The sequence below is a fragment of the Diorhabda carinulata genome, chromosome 11, assembly GCF_026250575.1.
Source record: "Diorhabda carinulata isolate Delta chromosome 11, icDioCari1.1, whole genome shotgun sequence".
Classification (NCBI taxonomy): Eukaryota; Metazoa; Arthropoda; class Insecta; order Coleoptera; family Chrysomelidae; genus Diorhabda; species Diorhabda carinulata.
Window position 1 is genome coordinate 5,005,748 of NC_079470.1, and position 26,915 is coordinate 5,032,662.

Genomic DNA, 26,915 nt, shown 5'->3' on the forward strand with positions numbered 1-26,915 from the left:
TAATGGAGAATATTTTGAAAAAGAATAAAACCGTATCCAATTACAAATATTTGTTTTCATTTGTTCATTTTCAATTATTTTTTTATTGTAGTAATTTTTTTTATAAATCCGGGGTAAAAATGACAAATTACAAAATAGAAGATATTTAAACTACGTAAAAAATCTACGAAGAAATTTGAAGTAATACGTTCCAGAAGCTCCTAACCTCACATTTCAAACAAAACAGTTACAAGAGGCAACCAAAATGCAAAAAATCAATAAAATTATAATTAGAAGAATTTAATGAGTGAAAAAATACTTTTAAGGTTTGAATAAAAGTTATTTAATGGTTTAATACAGTATTTATAATTTTTTAACCCTTCTTGATTTATTTCATATCTTATAAAGCACCCCTGGTTAATATAAAATTTAAAAAATTCAATTACTTTGTAGTAGCTTACTTAAATGAACTATTTTTGTTCATGTTCAACTCAAATATTTTGCATCCCAAATGTTCAACCCTTACAAACCATTCCTTATTTCGAAAAAAATTAAAATAAATATTTGCAGACGTACTTGTACAATTTTTTGGTTTATTTATTTCAAATATTAACATTTTTTATGTCTTTTAGCTTGAATATTATGTTATTCAAAATTGTCTCTAGTAAAATCAACACTTATGGCAGAAAAATGGAAAAATTATTTACATATTTTCACTTATAATCCAAAATCTACCTGCTCCAAAATTTGAAAAAAAAAATTATTTAGTTTTTTGGCCACATCTCGGTTAATTTTCAAGCAAATTAGTCACTAAAAACGAAAATTTATAGAGAATTTTATAACCTATAAGTTTTAGTCCTTTATTTTTTGAAGGGCATCATTTAAAGGGTTCAAAAATGGTATACGTTAGGGTACGATTTGTGAGGTTATGTCTCAGTTGTTTTAGAAGTTACAGAAATTTTAAAAAAAGCACAATGTTTGTTAAAAAAAAATACTGACTTTTTGTTCCTTATCAATTTTTATGTATATCTTATATTTTGTAGAAATGTTGAAAAAAAAATTTTGAAAATGATTTTTTACTTTAAACATAATGTTTTTGGAAATTATGCATTCTAAATTGTTTCAAACTTCCAGAAATCATTATAAGTAAGTAAATAAAGTAAATCATCACTTGATTATATTTTTATTACAATTCGAGTACTATTGCTAAGGGTGTTATTTCAGCCATAACTTTCTTAGTTTTTATGCTAGAGAGTTCCACTAACTCTCATTTTAAAGCTTTTTAAAAGTACTTTGAAAAATATTTCGTTTTTCCGTTACTCGACATTGAATTTTAAAAAATGTTCTTTCGATAAAAATAATCAATCTTGAATAAATGATAACTCGGTTTGTATAATACCTAAAGAAAATATAATACAACAAATTTCTTCTTTTTATAATCTTCATTTTGGGTTCCTACACTTCTTGTGATAAAATCAAAAGTATTTGATGAAAAATCGATCTACACTTTAACCGTATCATGAATTTTCAATCACTAACAGTATCACCCGGTCTCGGAGTATTTTTCATTACTTAGGCCAAACTTTTATTTGAATGCCAAGATATCTTTCAAATTATGGTTTAATATATGCAATTTGGAACTACATTTATAATTTTTCTTCCTCCTCTTTGATGATGGACACTTGGAGCTGGTTTTCCTTTTTTCTAGCTTGTCAGTTGGGATACAACCCTCTGGGTTTTGAGGATCTGTGTTCCCAACATATGCTTGTATGGTAACCATGATGTCACATGGTACGTTTGGTATTTTCAACTGTCCTAGTCATATGTGGCTCCATTGCTAGGAGTTTTGCAAGGGGCCATTTTCTGGTTCTTTGACTGGATGAATATATCTCACATTTCATGTTTAGCAAGTCCACCCCTGCTTTCATTTTATTGTAGTAACATACCTTTTCTGGTTTGTTTTTTCTGTCCATACATTGAAAATATCAATATTACTGAATTATTCTTTTTTAGACACAACAGAAAGTAAAGTTGTATTGCCTGCAAATCCATTTAGGCTTGACCCCACTTTTTTGTTTGAAGATGGTAAGAATTCAGGAAGTTTTTCCCTTTTATTTTTTTTATAGAATCCTCATACGTTAGTGATCGATCTCCAAGGGCATCAACACACTCAATATGCCAATTTGGAACAGCCAAATTTCTCCTACGGTCTCAGAGACCGGTGATACAGTTAAAGTATAAGTCAAAAACTATTGATTTTTTTTAATAAATGCTAATAACATTTTTTGCTTAAAATTTAGACCTCTATCAATTTCCGCGGTTATTTTCAACTAGTTGGGGTTGATCTCCCCCCTAGGACAAAATCACACATCAGCATAGTGTAGAATTTGCTTTTACCTACATGCTGTAAAAATTTCATTAAAATCGATGCGGGTTCATGGAAATCGGAGGTGAAAACCTTCGGACTATAAACAGAGAAAAAAGTTAGAATATGTGAAGTAGGAAACTTGAATTATCGAGTGGAAAAACAACGAAAAATAAACAAGCGATTCAACGAGATAAGAGAAGAAAAAGTAGTCAGAAGATTGAGTGCTGGGTAGAAAAAAAGAATTGAACAAACTTATTAGACGGAGGAAGAACAAATCACACTTTAGAACATCTCCAAAATCTATGGAAAAACCAATTTATGCAAAGTTACAACAAAAAAAGATAAGAAAAACAAATTTTATCACTTCCTCTTTTTCCTCTCGTTCCATCACTATATATTTCATTGTTAATTTAATATATATATAAATAAAGAAAAAAAAATAATAAAAACTCACCATTGGTTGTTGTTGGACGGGCATTGATTGTTGCACTTGGGTAGGTTGTGGACTCGGTCTCGAAGGTGGTTGTACCGAGGGGGTAACTACCGAACTACCGTTCGATTCGTTCGAAACTAGACTTGGACCACCCCCTAAAGGCGCTCCTGATCCAGCGGGTTTCCTACCACGGTAGCTCTGAAAAAAAATATTACTTATGATTGACGTCTGAAAAGATTAATTTTTATACCTACTATTCTCGTAAATAGATCTATTCAAGCACTTAATTACCATTCGTTTACGTTATTTAACTTGAAAATAAAATTCCTTTATTTAGAAAATAAAAACATTCCATATTTGTAGGGTTTTTTTATGCATCTATAGGTTAAAGTATCTTAAATTTCTTAATGAAAACAACAAATATTTTCTTACAAATCATTTTCGTTATCAGGATCATAATTAATTTGATTAATACGAAATTGATGACTTAAAAATAGTTCCTCGTTGCAACAAATAGTCAAAGCACTACCAGAAAGCTTTGAATTAGACATGCGCTTCCCACTGCAAATGGATGCGAAAGAATCGAAATTTATATTATCAATAATAGTGATAATAATACGTATAATTAAATAAACTCATAATTTAAAATATTAAAAGTTATATTCTTACAATGTGTTCACTTCATAATAATATTAATAAGAAATTAATTTTAGAATTACCACACGCAATGTTTTTTTTTCAATCTTATAACTCAAATCTACTTTATTATCTATAAATAATAAGATATTAATACATTTGAAGGTTAACATAGAAAAAATGAATCAATAAAACATTTTATACATACCAAAAATATATTATAGTACTAATTAGTACCGTCAAATAACTAAAAATCAAACGTTCAATTTTCACTTAAACGATATGCACGGGTATAAAAATCAGTCTTATCAATTATATAAATTCAATGAACACATTTGGTTATAAAAATTTTCTTAATAGAACACGTTTAGTTAGAAGATATGTTGTAGACTAAGGTTATAATTATACATAGATTACCCCCACAATCCAAACAAACAAATTATCTACGATGTTGATAAATATATCCTACTCTTTTTAAACAATCAATTTGTAGTAAACCCATGAAAAAAACGTAGTTCCTAGAGTTTTACATTTCCAACGAACAATAACGATGCTATACGAATGAATTTTCAACAAGCAGATATTGTTATCTAGGTTATTTGTAATAACATCGATTCAAAGTTTTGTGGTATAATAAATTCATATTAAGAATCGCTTTATCAAAGCATTGTGGTTGGTTTTTTTCAGTAGGAAATATGTTAAGGTTAACAACCCGATTTATTTTGAAAAATTTTGTGTATTGTTGGTTGCCTACCATTAAGTATATGCCAGAAGGTTTTTCTTCTTTTTTTATATTGTATGACAAAGTTTATCGGCACACAAATTATTACTATGCTTCTAAAATAGTTTTTTTTGGTTTAGAATACAATTTAAATATTAAAAATATAAAATAGCGAGTAAACGTGAAAATTTTCGATAAATAACTAATTAAAATTCTAATTAATGCGAAATTAATTTAGGTAGAGTCAAGCCACATAATTTTCCACAATGATTAATTTTGTAATTCGACCTTAAAATCGTACTGCGCCTCCAGTGGAAATGTTATTAAAAAAACTTATCATTCGCTCGAACGGCATAATTTTGTCATAGCTGTACCCATTATACGTGTGTTGAATTTCGAATATGACAGCAACGAATTATTGAATAACCAAAATTCATCCTAAACGACATATTTCATAAGGTCGTATTCGGTATGCTCGGGATGCTATTCACTTGTAATTTTCTGTGTAGAAGAAACCCCCTATGCTGTATAATTGCGAATTTCTCCGAGTACGACGCATGCGTACGTCGAAAAATCAATAACTACCACCTTTCCAAGGGAAAATAACGCATCTCTTGTACACACACAACCGACTTTCGACGATTTGTTAGAGATGCAGCTTTGAATCCTTTCCACTCCTGTGTTATCGGTTTTTGTACCGATTTCAGGAAGGGTCAGGAATATTTCATATCATCACTGAAATAAATATTTTTCACAAAATAATAAATAATACAGGGTATGCTGTAAATATGTACAACTGAAAATTTTTCATTATAGAATATAGTTAGTTTTGGAGATGAAATTTATTTCATATGTTACCGAGGATATAAAAACAAAGTTAAGTAATAGCAATCATGACTTTTATTTGCAATTTTTAAAGATCTCATAATACCCGCCTAAAAACCTATTAATAACATTTCCCGTGTAAACTTCACATTGTTCAACATAACCTCAATCACTAATATAATGATGGTAGTTCGTTTGAACATCTGTCCAGATTTCCGTGAATCTCTGGGAATTCACTTGGACCACTTTAGTAATCATCTAACCATGAAAATTTAAGCAAACCCTTATCGAGCTCCAGTGAACATCTGGGGGTTCACCTGAACCACTTTAGGGATTATTAATCCAACTATGGAAGTTTATGCAGACCTCTGTCGAGTTTTCCGTGGGCTTATGGAGGTTTTACTGGACCATTTTGATTTGATGACGCGAACTTGGTGGAAAGCGATTTTAAATAAATTTGACAACGTATGTTGATTTAGAAGCACAATATGTTGTAAATAATATATTTTTATTGCTTTAAAGTAATTATTAAAAACTCACTTTCAAGTCAAACTGTCTTCGTATAAACGCAAAGAAACGATTAAATAAAATAGATTGAAAACAAAAACGAAAAAAAGTAAAAAAATACTAGTTGCTAGTCATTTTTCAGTTGTTGGCAGCACTGATTTATTTGAAGTGTTAAAATCATTTTCGGTGTAAACTTTACGTTGTTTAACATAACCTCAAACGCAATAATACCGTCACGGAACATATCGTAAGAATTAGGCTGTTTTGGGTATTAGTATTTTGATTTCTGTTGGATTCCTTATAACAAATCATCGATTTCGTAACACCGATTAAGTTACAGCCTTTTAGTATAATTTAAATACAACAAAAGTTGGAGCAATGTACGACGATCGACTCAGAATTGTACACAACCATTTGTTTGGCATAATTTATTGTAGAAGTTGATCGACCTTCCACTATACACCACATGACACCTAATTATTGTTCTTGTATATCAAAAATAAAAATACGGTCAAAATAATGAACTTGATTCAAAGATGCGTGTTCTTAAGAAATCAGGATCTACATTCTGGGTCATGGTTGTAGCGCAGGGGTTTTAAAAGTTTTTTTTTTTGGGACGTGGACCAACGAGAATTTTGGTACAGTCGAGTCATTCCCCTAGATCTCTGGGAGATCACGTCGACCACTTTGGGTATCACTGATTTAATAATGGAAATTTGTTTGGACGCCCGTGAATCTCTGGAAGTTCACCTGGACCACTTTATGAATTACTGATCTAAACATGAAAGTTTGAAACCCCTGTCGAGTTTCGGTGACATCTGGGGGTTTACCTGAACCACTTTAAATATTACTGATCTAGCTATGGAAGTTTGTGCAGACTCTGTCGTGCTTCTTCTGGACTTTTGGAGGGTTTCCTAGAACTACTTTGATTTGCCAACACGGACTTAAGATAAACTACTTGGTGGAAAGCAGTTTCATAGTAATGCAAACGCGATTTTGAGCAGCTGGACCAGGTGTGTATATTTAAAAGGGCAATATGTTGGAAAATTTTATATTTTTATTGTAATAGAGTACATTTTTTATCGAAAACAAATTTGTACCTCAAATTGTCTTCGTATAAACGTAAAGAAACGATTAAATAATATAGATTGAAAAGAAAAACGAGAAAAACAAAAAAAAGCAAAGAAAAAAAAACGTACCGCTCCACCTCTTCCTTTGCCCCTCCCTCTTCGCGATTCACCACGTAGGAAACCATCTTGATAGAGGTTCTAAAACAAAACAAGAAAAGCAAATAAATGAAAAGAAAATAAAAAAAGCACATCGTTAATTGCAAATCATAAATAAAAAGCGGTTAAATAAAATAATATCAACTTATTTCTCTATGAGAAACATTCAATAAGAATTACAACAAAATCCATTATATGAAGGCTCAAAAGAACTAAGCCATTTGAGTTTTAAGTTAAAATATCTCTAAGTGTTTTCTAGAAATAAAGAATATAAAAAATTACGTATAGACAACAACTTTTCAGATGAAAATAAACGTCCATTTAATTTGTCAATATTATTTTCAATATCATTAGAAAAAACACTAATTTATACGGGGTATTTTCAAAATTAGATCGGGCTTATTTTAAAAATTGGGTATGTCAAAGGACCATCTTGCAATATCAGCTTAACCACATCATCGATGTTTTCAAATTTAAATGCCCAACAACAAAGTTACATCATTTAACATAATTGACATAACCACAAACATGAATCGGAATAATATTATCAAGTGCTATAGTTGCTATACTAGGTTGATCAAAATGATGCTTCATCACCAAAAATCGAAGCGAGTTGATCGGCAGATTGTTTTTGGTTTAATCCAATCCAATCCAAGATGAATTTGTCAAATAGCTCTAGTTTACCATTAAAAATGTCAAACTTCATAATGACATATTGACAGATTTGACATATTCACATCAGTGTTGCCATATCTTAAAACTTAAGTAGCATCCCTCGAATATTTGTTCAGCAAATATTTATGTTTTAGTAACGGGTAATTTTATTGAAAGAGAGGCGCTGCTCAACCTGCCTCCCCTTTACCTGTTTTAAAAAAAATAAACATTTGACAGCGCTCATTGATTAATCCAAACCGAAAAGTTAGGGAATATGAGAGGACAACGCATCTCTCTGGTATACAGATGGTCCAAAGCTAGCAGATGAGCTGGATTGAGCATTTCTGGACTAGGGAAAGAGCAATTTTTCAGGCAAAATTGCTCAGGAGTATTTGGATAGAAACCTCGATGGAATCATTTACATTCTCTCCTATAACCAAGCGCCCTGAAGACTATTGAGTGCATGTTCAAGGTAGCCTGGGATTGGAAACGAACTCCAACAGCACTAACTAACAGAAATATTGTAATGTGGTTACCAGGCCACCAGACAATGAAGAAGTAAACAGCAAGAGCAAAGATTCCATATTCTAGAGCTAATTAACGCCTAATGAGATAAGGAGCTTCTTGAGATTACCAAATATGATATTAAGCTAGTGGTTTGTATTTTGATAGGTTACTCTCGCTGTCACATATCAAATACTAGAATACATGCACCAGGAGCTTTGGCGATAGAAAACGTTTACGGAGCGATGAAGATAAACGTGATAGACGACTCAGGCGCCGAGAGATAGCAGCTCAGATGATTGAATCTAGGGATGTGCCTTTGAATGATTCTACAGTGAAAAAGAGATTGAGAGAAACTGGCCTTTTTGGAAGGGTTGAATTGAAGAAACCTCTTTTAAGACGTCAAAATAGAATTAAGAGGTTTCAGTGGACTGAAGAACATAAAAATTGGACGCATGAAGAGTGAGAGAGAGTCAAAGTTTGTGGGTCCAAGAGAGGAGTGCGCAGGTCAAAAGAAAAACGGATGTTAGATCAATTTGTTATCTCGATGGTAAAATACCGTGGAGGCTCGGTGATGGTTTGAGGATGTTTTGGGAGGAAGAACCACCGGAGAGATTTTAAGGAAAGGCTATAAAAAATATTAAAGGATCGGCAAACAATTTATCTTCCAGCATGAAAATGATCCCAAGCATTCTTCGAAGTATGTACTGTAAGTAAAGGTTTGGCCGTCATATTCGCCCGATCTAAACCCGATTGAGTCAGAAAGCAGTGGTACACTTCAGATCTTTGGAATATCTTGAGAAAGGAATGGAACCAAATAGACGACGAATATTTGTCAAAATTGTTATAAAGAATGTCAGAGAATTGTGCACTGAAATTGAGTTTTCTCGTTTATTCTCTAAACGACTTGACAAATTATTTTTTTAACTTATGTGATGAATGTACAAAATAAACTGTGTGACTGTTTTTTTTTAATGGACACAGTACGTTTTGGGCAATATCTTATCGTAATGTACAGGGTGTCCCATGACGAGTTAAAACTATCTCTATATGGCAAAATACTTATAGTAGAATCATAAAAATTTCTATGTTTGGGTTTTCGGATACGATCTTTTTAACTAAAATATTTTCAAATATGACGGATTTCCGGTTTAGTGGAAGTCGACTGCAAATTTTGTTATTTTAAATAGAACACCCTATATATTAATACACTTTTAAAATTTAAATAAAATTTTAGTATAATTTTGTCTAAAAACCCTTTTCGAAAAATGCATACTTTTTGAGTTATTAATTTTTGTAAAAAATCTGACTATTGCAGTCCCTTATAAATTATTTTTTACGAGAATACCCTTAGAGATATGAAAATAGTTTTAGTTCGGTTGCTTTAAGCGAGGTCAGACGTATTTGAATCTATGTTGAAAAATTTTTCATTTTATACAGGGTGTGTATAAAAAGTATTCAAAGTTTAACTTCATAAATATCAAATTTCTCGATATTTTTAATATAACCACCCGGTTTTTTCTATTTTAATGCATTCAGGGGTAAAAAATAAGGAAAATGTATGTGTACTTTTCGATACCTAAACCTTACCGTTAGCCAGATATTAAGTGTTTTCTGAAAATTTTTAGTTAGGCAGGTGTGGTCTGAATTTTATTTTGACCCGAGCACTAAGAAATAAAAATTTTTTTTATCTTGTCAAGGTCTATAAAAAAATCAAATCAAATTGTATTTACAGATCCTAATCCAACTTACAGTCCAAAAAACAGGGTGGTTCTATTTAAAAAAATAAAAAAATTGATATTTATGAAGTTGAACACTTTTTAAACACATCCTGTATAAAATTAAAAATTTTTCTAACATAGATTCAAATACGTCTGCCCTTGTTAAAAGCAACCGAACAGAAATAATTTTCATATCTTTAACGGTATTCTCTTGAAAAAATAATTTATAAAGGCCTGCAACGGTCAAATTTTTTACAAAAAAATTAATAACTCAAAAAGTATGCATTTATCGAAAAAAGGTTTTAGATAAAAGTATACTAACATTTTACGTAGATTTCAAAAATTTATTAATATATAGGGTGTTCTATTTAAAATGACAAAGTTACACTCGAGTTCCAGTAGAACCGGAAGTCCGTCATCTTTGAAAATATTTTATATAAAAAGATCGTATCCGAAAACTCAAACTTAGAAATTTTCATGATTTAACTATAAGTATTTTGCCATATACAGATAGTTTTATCTCGTCGTGGGACACCATGTATATATTTTCATAAATGCGTATAAATTGGTATGAATTTACTCGCCATATTGGGTGCAAGTGGTAGAGAAACCGTCTGTCTGACTGTATATCCGGTACTGAACTAACCAGGTGCGTCGTTACATCAAGGGCTGTCCAAACAACTACTATACACACATAAAAAATATCACGGCTATATTACCAGGTGTGCTCAATATATTCAAAACATATATAATTTATATATCGTAGTTATAAAATTCAATGTGTGAAGATATTAGTTAGCAGTGCTTGCCCTGGGTGCACTTATCCACGTTGGGGATTAATCGGGAGGTTCATCCTCCGATAGTAGCACTTTCTTTCATCAGCTAGTTGCTCATTAGGCAACGATTTCTGCAATTATCTCTGCGGTATTTTTCGAAATCGCATTGAAAGCACTTATAACTAATGGTGGACCTTAACCTGGTCTTCTGTCTTGCTTGGTCATCAATACTATCGAAGTCGCTTTTACCTCTGACCTACAATCATCTATTTTTGATCATGCTTATTTCCTGACCTACTTTGTTTGAAAAGTTTTCGACCTAAGAAAGAAACCTGACATTTTATGGAGTTTCGCTCTTTCTTTTTCTTAAACCACGTCGTTAAACTCTGAAAAATTCACTTTCTATATTGCCGATAGCCGTTTCTATCTTTCTGATCTCAATACGTTGACCATTCAGTACAAGTTGGTGTTTGTTTTTATAATATTACTGTTTGTCGCTGTTTTTTGGTAGCTCGTCATCCACCAAGCAGCTACGGCCACGATTGAAATCTGACATCTTCACAGTAACCATTTCTGTTTGACTTTCTCATAAGTTTTATATATTAATACTACTTTAGGAACATCCTGTATAGCTGGAAATAATTTTGGATGATGCTCATACGACTATTAGAGGATAATTTTGTCAAATTTACGTACTGTGCAGTTTATATATTGAAAAAGCACTCTGCTTTGTTTTAACTACTTTTGGTTAGGTTTTATTAGGTTTTTACTACTCTAGGGACATCCTGTATGGCTAGAAATAATTTTGGATGATACTCATATGACTATTAGGGTATAAATTCATCAAACTTACGTATTGTGCAGTCCATATATTGAAAAAGCACTCTGCTTTGTTTTAACTACTTTTGGTTAGGTTTTATTAGGTTTTTACTACTCTAGGGACATCCTGTATGACTAGAATTAATTTTGGATGATACTCATATGATTATCAGGGGATAAATTCATCAAATTTACGTACTGTGCAGTCCATATATTGAAAAAGCACTCTGATTTGTTTTAACTACTTTTGGTTAGGTTTTATTAGGTTTTTACTACTCTAGGGACATCCTGTATGGCTGGAAATAATTTTGGATTATACTCATATGATTATCAGGGGATAAATTCATCAAATTTACGTACTGTGTAGTCCATATATTGAAAAAGCACTCTGCTTTGTTTTAACTACTTTTGGTTAGGTTTGATTAGGTTTTTACTACTCTAGGGACATCCTGTATGGCTGGAAATAATTTTGGATGATACTCATATGACTATTAGGGGATAAATTCATCAAACTTACGTATCGTGCAGTCCATATATTGAAAAAGCACTCTGCTTTGTTTTAACTACTTTTGGTTAGGTTTGATTAGGTTTTTACTACTCTAGGGACATCCTGTATGACTAGAATTAATTTTGGATGATACTCATATGATTATCAGAGGATAAATTCATCAAATTTACGTACTGTGCAGTCCATATATTGAAAAAGCACTCTGCTTTGTTTTAACTACTTTTGGTTAGGTTTGATTAGGTTTTTACTACTCTAGGGACATCTTGTATAGCTGGAATTAATTTTGGATGATACTCATATGATTATCAGGGGATAAATTCATCAAATTTACGTACTGTGCAGTCCATATATTGAAAAAGCACTCTGCTTTGTTTTAACTACTTTTGGTTAGGTTTAATTAGGTTTTTACTACTCTAGGGACATCTTGTATAGCTGGAATTAATTTTGGATGATACTCATATGATTATCAGGGGATAAATTCATCAAATTTACGTACTGTGCAGTCCATATATTGAAAAAGCACTCTGCTTTGTTTTAACTACTTTTGGTTAGGTTTTATTAGGTTTTTACTACTCTAGGGACATCCTGTATGGCTGGAAATAATTTTGGATGATACTCATATGATTATCAGGGGATAAATTCATCAAATTTACGTACTGTGCAGTCCATATATTGAAAAAGCACTCTGCTTTGTTTTAACTACTTTTGGTTAGGTTTGATTAGGTTTTTACTACTCTAGGGACATCTTGTATAGCTGGAATTAATTTTGGATGATACTCATATGATTATCAGGGGATAAATTCATCAAATTTACGTACTGTGCAGTCCATATATTGAAAAAGCACTCTGCTTTGTTTTAACTACTTTTGGTTAGGTTTAATTAGGTTTTTACTACTCTAGGGACATCTTGTATAGCTGGAATTAATTTTGGATGATACTCATATGATTATCAGGGGATAAATTCATCAAATTTACGTACTGTGCAGTCCATATATTGAAAAAGCACTCTGCTTTGTTTTAACTACTTTTGGTTAGGTTTGATTAGGTTTTTACTACTCTAGGGACATCTTGTATAGCTGGAATTAATTTTGGATGATACTCATATGATTATCAGGGGATAAATTCATCAAATTTACGTACTGTGCAGTCCATATATTGAAAAAGCACTCTGCTTTGTTTTAACTACTTTTGGTTAGGTTTTATTAGGTTTTTACTACTCTAGGGACATCCTGTATGGCTGGAATTAATTTTGGATGATACTCATATGATTATCAGGGGATAAATTCATCAAATTTACGTACTGTGCAGTCCATATATTGAAAAAGCACTCTGCTTTGTTTTAACTACTTTTGGTTAGGTTTGATTAGGTTTTTACTACTCTAGGGACATCCTGTATGGCTGGAAATAATTTTGGATGAAACTCATATGACTATTAGGGGATAAATTCATCAAATTTACGTACTGTGCAGTCCATATATTGAAAAAGCACTCTGCTTTGTTTTAACTACTTTTGGTTAGGTTTTATTAGGTTTTTACTACTCTAGGGACATCTTGTATAGCTGGAATTAATTTTGGATGATACTCATATGATTATCAGGGGATAAATTCATCAAATTTACGTACTGTGCAGTCCATATATTGAAAAAGCACTCTGCTTTGTTTTAACTACTTTTGGTTAGGTTTGATTAGGTTTTTACTACTCTAGGGACATCCTGTATGGCTGGAAATAATTTTGGATGATACTCATATGATTATCAGGGGATAAATTCATCAAATTTACGTACTGTGCAGTCCATATATTGAAAAAGCACTCTGCTTTGTTTTAACTACTTTTGGTTAGGTTTGATTAGGTTTTTACTACTCTAGGGACATCCTGTATGGCTGGAAATAATTTTGGATGATACTCATATGACTATTAGGGGATAAATTCATCAAATTTACGTACTGTGCAGTCCATATATTGAAAAAGCACTCTGCTTTGTTTTAACTACTTTTGGTTAGGTTTGATTAGGTTTTTACTAATCTAGGGACATCCTGTATGGCTGGAAATAATTTTGGATGATACTCATATGACTATTAGGGGATAAATTCATCAAATTTACGTACTGTGCAGTCCATATATTGAAAAAGCACTCTGCTTTGTTTTAACTACTTTTGGTTAGGTTTGATTAGGTTTTTACTACTCTAGGGACATCCTGTATGGCTGAAAATAATTTTGGATGATGCTGTAACTGATGTTCATGCGACTATTAAGGGATATTCTATAGATTGTGACTGAAACTATTTCGAAAAACTGTAAAAAGATTCAGGTCTGAAACGTAATGTTAAAATTTTTTATAGCAAAATTCCGATTTATATTTGATTCAACCTCGTAACTAGGATGAAAATCTATGCCACGCCTAATATTAACAATAAGTTTACATTCTGTTTTATTTTATTCAATTCACTGATAAAAATCTAACAATGTTTTTATTTAGTCTACGTCAAAATTAATTCTTCTGATTCTAATGGGAAATAAACACTTGGTTAGTCCTGGTAGAGAACACGTGGTTCATATAACGTTGACAGCTGCTAGGAAATCCACCCACCCACCACCGCTACTACCACCGGTCTTCGCTCTACTCCGCGGTAAGTACGTCTAGGCCGTTCATCAACATTATTATTTTTGATTATTCACTGTAATAGATGTGTCAGCCCCAATTAGATTTTTAATTAAACAATAATTAATTTGACGAGATGGGAAATATCAAGTTCGTTAAATTCATCAAGTGAGGTATGATCATTACCGGAAATTGAATACTTGTATCTATTTCTAAGATGTAAGTACAAAGCTTTATATACAGAGTGTTTCAAAGTGACCTCCTCTCTAGTATTGATAGAAACCTGAAAATAGTTGGTATACATCTTCAATATAGAAAGCGTTGTACACTCCAAACCCCTTAATTTGAGGAATCTTCCTCAAAAATACATCTCCTAGAGGAAGTTCTACAATCTCCACAACATTTAAGAGCTTCCTCAAAGCCAATCCCAACGGTACCACCCTCCCGAAAATTGAAAAATCCGTTGAGCCATAGGTGACGAGATAATCGTCCTTATTCAAATATATTCCACTCAACTCGCTCAAAACTCTTCGCCGAAAACCCAGAAAAACCATATTTTTCCTGGTCTTCAAGAATGTAGACCACTCCCTTAAAATCCCCGTTCTGAAATCATAGAGGATCATCACCAAGTCGACTAATAAACCCATCTCAATGTTTCGGATAATCACCGACTCCGAAACCTCACCAAGGGCATCAATTTTCTTATTACTGCGAAGCTTCAAATTCCAACACCAAATACTGCATCCGTTTCTCTTCAACCGGCCACTCCGAAGATTCTCCCTCCGCTTTCCAACCCCGTTGTTTGAAGAGAATGGAAACTCCAAAAGTCCCATGAAAAAACTGCTCTAGTTACCCTGGAAAAACCCCAAACTCTCTACGACTTTTCAACCCGCACAAAAATCGTTATTGAAATCCTGGTAACTACCATCTTGAATGTCATTTCCTTTTCTCGGGTGCTAGTAGCTGAAATGCTACAACGCCTCATTCCCCCCTTTTTTCTTTTGGTAAAAAATCCTAAATCATCGATTTCCCTACTCCAGAGAAGTTAACAAACACAACTTCACGCAACCACTACAAGTCCGGCCTTCCAGAGGACCAATTTTTATATCAGGACCTACTCCAGCAAACCCTCTTCCTATTAAAATTTTTCTCATCCTACCAAATTCTATCCAAAGAATCTTTTTCTCTTTTTTTGAATAAAATTTCAAGTGAACTTAGCTCAAAACTTGATATTTTCCAAAATTTTCATAAATGTAACTGAGTTAGTACAAGTTTTTGATAAGTTCTACGGACAAAAAAAGGTTTGGAGTGGTCAAAAGCCCTATGAGACAAATTTCAAATACCTTTATAGGTTTTTCCATATAGGACCTTGGTATGGTAAGATTTTAACCATGTCAGAGGAGTTAACACAATCGAAAGCCTTAGAAAGATCACTAAAAGTTGTTGCAGTGGAGTGTTAGTTGAGTAGAGTAGACATTATTTGGGAGGGAGGATATAGCAAAATTTGTGCATTTGTTATTTAAAAACCCAAATTGATGGGTATTAAGTATTTGATATTTAAACAGAAATGATAAAAGCTGCTTTTTCACCTATGATCTTAGATAATGCGGAAAGGAGTGCAATTGGGGCATAGATCTTTATCTCCCCCCTTATGAAGTATAATTAATGCAATCTTAAGGTAATTTGGAAAAGGAGTGGATGAAAGATTAGTTAGAGTCTAGAAAATTCGAAGCCCACATCACCAGAAAGAATGTTCCAGTCAGTTAGGTGTTTGAGGTGCTGAATCTTTTTCCGAAAAGATACAGCATAATTTGCGAGAAGCATTTTTAGTATTGGAGAGATCTGAATTAAAGATAGTACAGCCGATGGGTTCTGAATCATACGATGAAGTGACATAGTCTATAGTACTAGAACTGGTTTTGGTTATTTTGGTTTTTGAGATAATATGCAACAAAAGAATAAAAAATTGACTGAAGACATTGTTGAACAGCAAAAACAACAGCTCATCTTCTTAATGTAGTAACTGTTAACCACATTATAACCAAGTGCAACCAAATACGGAGTGGTTGTAAAGCCAAAACGACTCCCCAAAACAAACTAGAATCTAAATAAAGTCAACAGTAGCCATGAAATTTAAATTGGAAAATTGAGGTTATGTAACTACTCGTCAATGCCAATCTAGCGAGAAAGCTTGATAGGATCAAGCCGTTTGAGTTAGTTTAAATGACGGTGTTAGTTAAAAAAAGATTTAAGAATTTTTTTTCTTGTATGTAAAATTCTAATAAAAATCATCAATATCGTTTGAAATAATATAGATTGCTTTTTAATCACGAAATAAAAAAAATCTTTGTATTTTTTTTGTAATTCCCTTTTCTTTCGGCTTCGTTTGACAGTGATCTATTAACATCGTCGACGATCGGGGGCGTGAAAGTACACAGGGGCAAAATACCCTTGCACGTTATCCGAGGTAAGGGATCCATCCGTCAAACGAACGGGACGGTCAGCAATGTCTCTCAGAGCAGAAGCGTGTTGGGTCGTTATCCCTACGACCGGCTAGACGGCCGACCAGACAAGGACCCAACCCTTGAAGATAGCCGCCGGGGGATATGACTTTGTGGTCGGCGACCACCGGAAATCTCGCCTGTTTACCCCGAAAAAGGATTCACGCGATCATTCTATGCGATGTGCCCGGGGTTAGGATGCTATCCACCCCCGACACAAGAGACTGGCCTTTTCCAGACGATGAAGGTCGCTTTTATTTGGGTTATCAAGAGGATGATGACGTAGATTACCGTTATTTACACAATAAATACGTGACAAAAAAACCAATTTATAACATACAGTGATTATTACCCACTAAAATTATTTCTATCCATAGAGTAGATAACAAAATGAAACGTGATTTTTTTTAATGGAAACGGACCGTAATTCATTCATATTTTAGGTTTTATAAACATAGGTTTCGCCGTTGGTCGGATATTACATTTTTTGTTTAGTTTATAGTTTAATTCCGACGAATCAATTTAATTTAAACAAAGTTTATTGAGGTGATTTACCATACCGTCCATATTAGAGTAAAATCTGTCAAATTTGACATTGACATGTGTTGAAAACATAGAGTTACTAATAAAGATGGACGTGGATGTCAACTTCTTATTAAAAGAGAAATATTATTTGTATAACATTCCCTATCTCCCTCTATTTTATTCTGATTGGATGGCAATGACTTCGATGTTAATGTTAAGAATGTAAAAATGGATTAGTTGACTTAGATGTTTAATTCCGACGAATCAATTTAATTTAAACAAAGTTTATTGAGGTGATTCACCATACCGTCCATAATAGAGTAAAATCTGTCAAATTTGACATTGACATGTGTTGAAAACATAGAGTTACTAATAAAGATAGACGTGGATGTCAACTTCTTATTAAAAGAGAAATATTATTTGTATAACATTCCCTATCTCTCTCTATTTTATTCTGATTGGATGGCAATAACTTCTATGTTAATGTTAAGAATGTAAAAATGGATTAGTTGACTTAGATGTTTAATTCCGACGAATCAATTTAATTTAAACAAAGTTTATTGAGGTGATTCACCATACCGTCCATAATAGAGTAAAATCTGTCAAATTTGACATTGACATGTGTTGAAAACATAGAGTTACTAATAAAGATAGACGTGGATGTCAACTTCTTATTAAAAGAGAAATATTATTTGTATAACATTCCCTATCTCCCTCTATTTTATTCTGATTGGATGGCAATGACTTCGATGTTAATGTTAAGAATGTAAAAATGGATTAGTTGACTTAGATGTTTAATTCCGACGAATCAATTTAATTTAAACAAAGTTTATTGAGGTGATTCACCATACCGTCCATAATAGAGTAAAATCTGTCAAATTTGACATTGACATGTGTTGAAAACATAGAGTTACTAATAAAGATAGACGTGGATGTCAACTTCTATTAAGAGAGAAATATTATTTGTAGATCATTCCCTATCTCTCTCTATTTTATTCTGATTGGATGGCAATGACTTCGATGTTAATGTTAAGAATGTAAAAATGGATTAGTTGACTTAGATGTTTAATTCCGACGAATCAATTTAATTTAAACAAAGTTTATTAAGGTGATTCACCATACCGTCCATAATAGAGTAAAATCTGTCAAATTTGACATTGACATGTGTTGAAAACATAGAGTTACTAATAAAGATAGACGTGGATGTCAACTTCTTATTAAGAGAGAAATATTATTTGTAGATCATTCCCTATCTCTCTCTATTTTATTCTGATTGGATGGCAATGACTTCGATGTTAATGTTAAGAATGTAAAAATGGATTAGTTGACTTAGATGTTTAATTCCGACGAATCAATTTAATTTAAACAAAGTTTATTAAGGTGATTCACCATACCGTCCATAATAGAGTAAAATCTGTCAAATTTGACATTGACATGTGTTGAAAACATAGAGTTACTAATAAAGATAGACGTGGATGTCAACTTCTATTAAGAGAGAAATATTATTTGTAGATCATTCCCTATCTCTCTCTATTTTATTCTGATTGGATGGCAATGACTTCGATGTTAATGTTAAGAATGTAAAAATGGATTAGTTGACTTAGATGTTTAATTCCGACGAATCAATTTAATTTAAACAAAGTTTATTGAGGTGATTCACCATACCGTCCATAATAGAGTAAAATCTGTCAAATTTGACATTGACATGTGTTGAAAACATAGAGTTACTAATAAAGATAGACGTGGATGTCAACTTCTTATTAAGAGAGAAATATTATTTGTAGATCATTCCCTATCTCTCTCTATTTTATTCTGATTGGATGGCAATGACTTCGATGTTAATGTTAAGAATGTAAAAATGGATTAGTTGACTTAGATGTTTAATTCCGACGAATCAATTTAATTTAAACAAAGTTTATTAAGGTGATTCACCATACCGTCCATAATAGAGTAAAATCTGTCAAATTTGACATTGACATGTGTTGAAAACATAGAGTTACTAATAAAGATAGACGTGGATGTCAACTTCTATTAAGAGAGAAATATTATTTGTAGATCATTCCCTATCTCTCTCTATTTTATTCTGATTGGATGGCAATGACTTCGATGTTAATGTTAAGAATGTAAAAATGGATTAGTTGACTTAGATGTTTAATTCCGACGAATCAATTTAATTTAAACAAAGTTTATTGAGGTGATTCACCATACCGTCCATAATAGAGTAAAATCTGTCAAATTTGACATTGACATGTGTTGAAAACATAGAGTTACTAATAAAGATAGACGTGGATGTCAACTTCTATTAAGAGAGAAATATTATTTGTAGATCATTCCCTATCTCTCTCTATTTTATTCTGATTGGATGGCAATGACTTCGATGTTAATGTTAAGAATGTAAAAATGGATTAGTTGACTTAGATGTTTAATTCCGACGAATCAATTTAATTTAAACAAAGTTTATTAAGGTGATTCACCATACCGTCCATAATAGAGTAAAATCTGTCAAATTTGACATTGACATGTGTTGAAAACATAGAGTTACTAATAAAGATAGACGTGGATGTCAACTTCTATTAAGAGAGAAATATTATTTGTAGATCATTCCCTATCTCTCTCTATTTTATTCTGATTGGATGGCAATGACTTCGATGTTAATGTTAAGAATGTAAAAATGGATTAGTTGACTTAGATGTTTAATTCCGACGAATCAATTTAATTTAAACAAAGTTTATTGAGGTGATTCACCATACCGTCCATAATAGAGTAAAATCTGTCAAATTTGACATTGACATGTGTTGAAAACATAGAGTTACTAATAAAGATAGACGTGGATGTCAACTTCTTATTAAGAGAGAAATATTATTTGTATAACATTCCCTATCTCTCTCTATTTTATTCTGATTGGATGGCAATGACTTCGATATTAATGTTAAGAATGTAAAAATGGATTAGTTGACTTAGATGTTTAATTCCGACGAATCAATTTAATTTAAACAAAGTTTATTGAGGTGATTCACCATACCGTCCATAATAGAGTAAAATCTGTCAAATTTGACATTGACATGTGTTGAAAACATAGAGTTACTAATAAAGATAGACGTGGATGTCAACTTCTTATTAAAAGAGAAATATTATTTGTATAACATTCCCTATCTCTCTCTATTTTATTCTGATTGGATGGCAATGACTTCGATGTTAATGTTAAGAATGTAAAAATGGATTAGTTGACTTAGATGTTTAATTCCGACGAATCAATTTAATTTAAACAAAGTTTATTGAGGTGATTTACCATACCGTCCATATTAGAGTAAAATCTGTCAAATTTGACATTGACATGTGTTGAAAACATAGAGTTACTAATAAAGATAGACGTGGATGTCAACTTCTTATTAAGAGAGAAATATTATTTGTAGATCATTCCCTATCTCTCTCTATTTTATTCTGATTGGATGGCAATGACTTCGATGTTAATGTTAAGAATGTAAAAATGGATTAGTTGACTTAGATGTTTAATTCCGACGAATCAATTTAATTTAAACAAAGTTTATTGAGGTGATTCACCATACCGTCCATAATAGAGTAAAATCTGTCAAATTTGACATTGACATGTGTTGAAAACATAGAGTTACTAATAAAGATGGACGTGGATGTCAACTTCTTATTAAGAGAGAAATATTATTTGTATAACATTCCCTATCTCTCTCTATTTTATTCTGATTGGATGGTAATGACGTCGAAGTTTCAAATATTAGAAACGACATTATTTCAATAGAGAGTAAATAAGGATAGAGAATATTAAACCGATGTTCTTGAATTTAAGCACTATTAAAAAAATCTTATCAATCTCATTAATAGTTTTTTCATGAGTTTTTCAAATTAAAGGTTTGTTTTTGTACGTTAAAAGGATTTTATTGCAAACTAAATACTGTGTAAAATTTTTCTGTTATTCCAGGAGCCCTTAAAATTACCTACACACTGTATTGGAACTCAAAGTGTAGTCGCGTGCCGAAATTAGACGTGGGTGGAGCAAAGGGCGATCGCCCTTTTTCGAGTATATCTACAAATTGTAAGTAGGGGAAACGTTTTTGATTATGATACAGACCGGGGCCTGTTTGTGACCGTCTCTCACAATTCATTCACAAAAGCACAAAAGAACACGTGGTTTGGTCAAACGTTTTCAATGAAAAATTTTCGCTCCAGTAGAAATCAAATGAAATCAATTAATTTTACTTAACATACCTTATGAAAAAATGAAGCATTAAGTGTAAATATAAGTGTAGGTGAGTGCGCTACAACAATTTCAGGTAAACGAAAAGGTAGTCCGAGTAGATAATAAAACTCGTGTCTGATTCATTAAAAGTATTACCTGGAATTTAGTAAAGAATCCACTTTGTTAACTCGGAAAATACGAAAGTTAAAACCTCAAATTTCTAAATTCTTCTTTCTATTTTTTGCTTTCGATTTCCAAGCTTGAATTCCTCTCTTTCTTAGGGCTTCCATCACCTCTGCGTACCATATTTTCCTTGATGTTCCTTTTCCTTCTTGTTCTTTTTTGTTCTACGTCCATCAATATTTTTGGTGGCTCTAAAATCTGGCATTCTCTGTATGTAAACCAGCCAATCTATATGTTTAGTTCTGCTTCTCCAAATAGATTCCTTATTCCATTATTCGTTCTTCTCCGCCATAATTCTCTCTACTTTTTACCTCCTACTGTTCTTTCTTTCTCTTTATCTTCTTCATTAAGAATCGACGTTTCGTCTCTGGGTCTTATTAATGTTTTTTATAGATGAAGCTTCGCCTTTCTGGTGATTCCTTTGAAATTATTATCGTATTCAGCGCTCCCAACTATTTACTTATCTTCTCGCTTCCAGATTTCCTCCCTCGTCCTTAATAACCACCCCAAGATATACATAACTCTATTTCTTGGAGGCTCTCCAGGTTTCCTTTCCATCGTCTGCGTATGCCAGTAGTTGCTTTGTCCATGTTCTGTTCAAATCGATTTTACGTACTATCCATTCTAATCTTATATTGTATTGTTTTAGTTCTGTATTGGTCTGGAAAGATTTTGATATTCATTGGTTCGCCTTTATATTCGTTTTTGTATGTTAGAGTGTCATTATGGTAAGACCAAGACCAAGGGAAAATATAAAGGAGAGGATGTCTTGATCCTTGATTTTAAACGTTTACAACTTCCCGTACGTCTGGTCTTTGCGATAACTATAAATAAATCGCAAGGCTCGTCGTTGGAACAGTCATTTTTGTTTGTTTAAGAGCCACAAAACGAAACAAAAAATATTGTTTATCAAAAAAAAAAGATTCCTTTTGTTTGTTTTAAGTTTATTTTAAACAAAAGTTTAGGTCTTCTATTTATCGATTGAGGCAGAACAAAATCAGATAGTGGAAAATAAAGTTAAATTGTTTGAAAATACGAAAATATTTTAAAATGTTTTAACTGTTTACTAAAGGAAGTGATACGCTTATGGAATACGAATGCTTTATTATTTTATTATAAAAATAGACTATAACAGTATTTAGTCTCATGTGGTATACAATCAAATTCTCCAAAGCGTGTGTCAAAGTTACTATCTCAATAAATAATAATCAAAACGTTTATTCTATCGCTTGATTCAAAATTTTTTACTAAAATTTTATTGGAAACTCGTCCTCGACATGGATCGTGACGACGGTCCTGTCTGGTTATAATGGCAGTTTAAAATTTGGCGAATACCCAGTTTGGCGCCATCTTTGATGTTTGTTTTTATCACAGCAGTGATTAAATTATTTTCTTTTTTATGTTTACTTTCTAGAAATCTAGAAATGTCCATTCTGATATGTATTTGGACTTGTTTAGCGACGAGTTTATAACAAAAAGTCATAGGGAATGTAACGAAATAGAAAATTAACCAGTGAATATGAATTAGTTAAGTATTAGTGAATAATTAATTATTGTATAAGTCAGTTAAACCTAGAGCAAATGTTTAAAATAAATTAAAAAGTAAAAGACAGAGTATATATGTTGAAAACCAGTTTAAATAAAAATGAAAATAAGGAAAAAATCACATTTATTTCAAAAACCTTTATAAATTCATGCAATAGAATGGTAAATGTAGACCGCTCTGATTTCAGGTAGACCGACCTAGAAAAAACTATCTAGGTAGTAAAAATATAAACGTTGACAAAATTTGATCCTTTATTTGAGATACAATCACAATGTGAGTACGTCCAGGTGTGAATTTAGATCAGACCCTTATAAATCGTCCGAATTCAATATTCATTTCATTATATTTACGAGGGTTATCTGATAAGTTTCATATCTAATAAACCAGTCTGTCAGTTCCTTCAGGAAGTTCCACAGCTTCAGCAGACTCAAATCTTGTTCCTTTTAGATCAGATTCGATCATTAAATGTTATTACTTTTCTTAGTAAGTTAGAGTCTTTCTTAATCGGCTTCTTTTAGAGACTCCAAAGACTTAGATGGCGAAGATATCCAATAAAGCCCTGTTTCATCTGCTTTGTTTTCGAAATCCAAATCATATTCTTTAACTTCTGCTGCTGCTGGAACCTCAGCACTTGATTTTTTACAGTGAATTCCAATTTGCCGTGACCCATGTCGTTATTTAACATTTTTTAACCAACCAAAACTTGCGATGAAGCTTCATGTTTAAGTCAGTAACGAAGTAGTTGAATTTAGTCTTTCAATTCTTGAGGTGAATTTACTTATGCAGCATAAACTTTTTCTTTAAGATTTGACCAAACCTTGTAATCCAAGGGATTAAAATCGCATGACCGAGGAAGCCAATAAATCGGAGCTTCTGAACCTCGACTATCAACCACGCTCATAATTGCCGATTGTTGAGTTTTTAGATTACTTCAACTGTTTAAAACTAGTTGAAAAAATAAATGATGATATGAGTGATTGTGATTTATGACTCCACGTACTTTCCGGATGAACTATAGTCCTTTTTAAAATCCTTATCGGACGTTATTGAAGGATAACTTGTTGAGATATGATAAAAACAGGTGTCCGGCGAGAGAATCGTAAGACCCCCGAAGGGTTAATCTTCTTCCCCAAGCCGACAATGGGGAAACACACTTTCGGCAGGTAGGGGAGATTTAAAAGTGTATTGTTATCTCTTTATGGTAATTCATGGTGATTTGTTTGGTGTTTATCGGTTATATTATGTTGAATATCATTTACATGATTTGTTTACTGATTCCTTTTTTATTTGTTGATAATAATAGCGTTTTTGAACAAAAAAAGTCTCATAAAATGATTTTTTATCTTTAAAATATAAAAACGAAGGGGTTTGACTAATTCGATAAATATTTGTAGTGACAAAAACATCGTTTACATGATCTTGATTGACATCCAGACGCACAAATTTTTTTCAACATTTATTATCGTTAAGATGAGCAAATTACAAGTACTTAAATCAGGCAAAGACGAAGGCTGGTAACTACAGATAGGTTTTAACTGTTCAAAACATCGTTGACATGATCTTGATTGACATTTGGACGCTCAAAATCCCGATTTTCGTTCACGTATTTCGTAGTTTATACAGTAGTAGTACTAAAGACAATTCGTCCACTCCCCATAACAGTATGGGAACTTTTATACTGAATTAGCATTGATTTGAAGCTTAACAATCCCTTGAATACTTTCTAGGTTATGAAAATAAGTGTTTTCCCCATCTCAGTAAGATTAAAAAAAAACTATTACTTATATCAGGTGAAATAGAATATTGGAGATCCAAGGAAGGGTTTTTATTGTTCAAAACATCATTAACTTGATACTAATTGACATTTGGACACTTAAAACCCCGAATTTCGTTTAAATATCTTTCAGTATATAAAGTAGTAGTACTAAAGACGATTCGTCCACTCCCCATAACAGTATGGTAACTTTTATACTCAATTAGCATTGATTTGGATCTTAACAATCTTTTGAATACTTTCTAGGTTATCAAAATAAGTGTTTTCCCCATCTCAGTGAGATTAAAAAAAAACTATTACTTATATCAGGTGAAATAGAATATTGGAGATCCAAGGAAGGGTTTTTATTGTTCAAAACATCATTAACTTGATACTAATTGACATTTGGACACTTAAAACCCCGAATTTCGTTTAAATATCTTTCAGTATATAAAGTAGTAGTACTAAAGACGATTCGTCCACTCCCCATAACAGTATGGTAACTTTTATACTCAATTAGCATTGATTTGGATCTTAACAATCTTTTGAATACTTTCTAGGTTATCAAAATAAGTGTTTTCCCCATCTCAGTGAGATTAAAAAAAAACTATTACTTATATCAGGTGAAATAGAATATTGGAGATCCAAGGAAGGGTTTTTATTGTTCAAAACATCATTAACTTGATACTAATTGACATTTGGACACTTAAAACCCCGAATTTCGTTTAAATATCTTTCAGTATATAAAGTAGTAGTACTAAAGACGATTCGTCCACTCCCCATAACAGTATGGGAACTTTTATACTGAATTAGCATTGATTTGAAGCTTAACAATCTTTTGAATACTTTCTAGGTTATGAAAATAAGTGTTTTCCCCATCTCAGTAAGATTAAAAAAAAACTATTACTTATATCAGGTGAAATAGAAGATTGGAGATCCAAGAAAAGGTTTTTATTGTTCAAAACATCATTAACTTGATACTAATTGACATTTGGACACTTAAAACCCCGAATTTCGTTTAAATATCTTTCAGTATATAAAGTAGTAGTACTAAAGACGATTCGTCCACTCCCCATAACAGTATGGGAACTTTTATACTGAATTAGCATTGATTTGAAGCTTAACAATCTTTTGAATATTTTCTAGGTTATGAAAATAAGTGTTTTCCCCATCTCAGTGAGATTAAAAAGAAACTATCACTTATATCAGGTAAAAAAGAAGATTGGAGATCCAAGGAAGGGTTTTTATTGTTCAAAACAACATTAACTTGATACTAATTGACATTTGGACACCTAAAACCCCGAATTTCGTTTAAATATCTTTCAGTATATAAAGTAGTAGTACTAAAGACGATTCGTCCACTCCCCATAGCAGTATGGGAACTTTTATACTGAATTAGCATTGATTTGAAGCTTAACGATCTTTTGAATACTTTCTAGGTTATGAAAATAAGTGTTTTCCCCATCTCAGTAAGATTAAAAAAAAACTATTACTTATATCAGGTGAAATAGAATATTGGAGATCCAAGGAAGGGTTTTTATTGTTCAAAACATCATTAACTTGATACTAATTGACATTTGGACACTTAAAACCCCGAATTTCGTTTAAATATCTTTCAGTATATAAAGTAGTAGTACTAAAGACGATTCGTCCACTCCCCATAACAGTATGGGAACTTTTATACTGAATTAGCATTGATTTGAAGCTTAACAATCTTTTGAATACTTTCTAGGTTATGAAAATAAGTGTTTTCCCCATCTCAGTAAGATTAAAAAGAAACTATCACTTATATCAGGTGAAAAAGAAGATTGGAGATCCAAGGAAGGGTTTTTATTGTTCAAAACAACATTAACTTGATATTAATTGACATTTGGACACCTAAAACCCCGAATTTCGTTTAAATATCTTTCAGTATATAAA

At 32.1% G+C, this 26,915-nt stretch overlaps 1 protein-coding gene across 2 annotated transcripts in view; it reads right to left on the bottom strand.

Moving 5' to 3' along the window:
* Positions 1-26,915, bottom strand: part of LOC130899215 (methylcytosine dioxygenase TET) — a 99,367-nt gene that overhangs the window by 24,255 nt on the left and 48,197 nt on the right. Inside the window, exons 3-4 of one of the 2 annotated variants that reach the window (XM_057808967.1) lie at positions 6,669-6,737; positions 2,802-2,978 (exon numbers count right to left, since the gene is read on the bottom strand). In XM_057808967.1, the coding sequence (XP_057664950.1) occupies positions 2,802-2,978; positions 6,669-6,737 (246 nt within the window). The remainder of the gene's footprint in view (positions 1-2,801; positions 2,979-6,668; positions 6,738-26,915) is intronic. The other variant, XM_057808968.1, reaches the window with a different exon arrangement.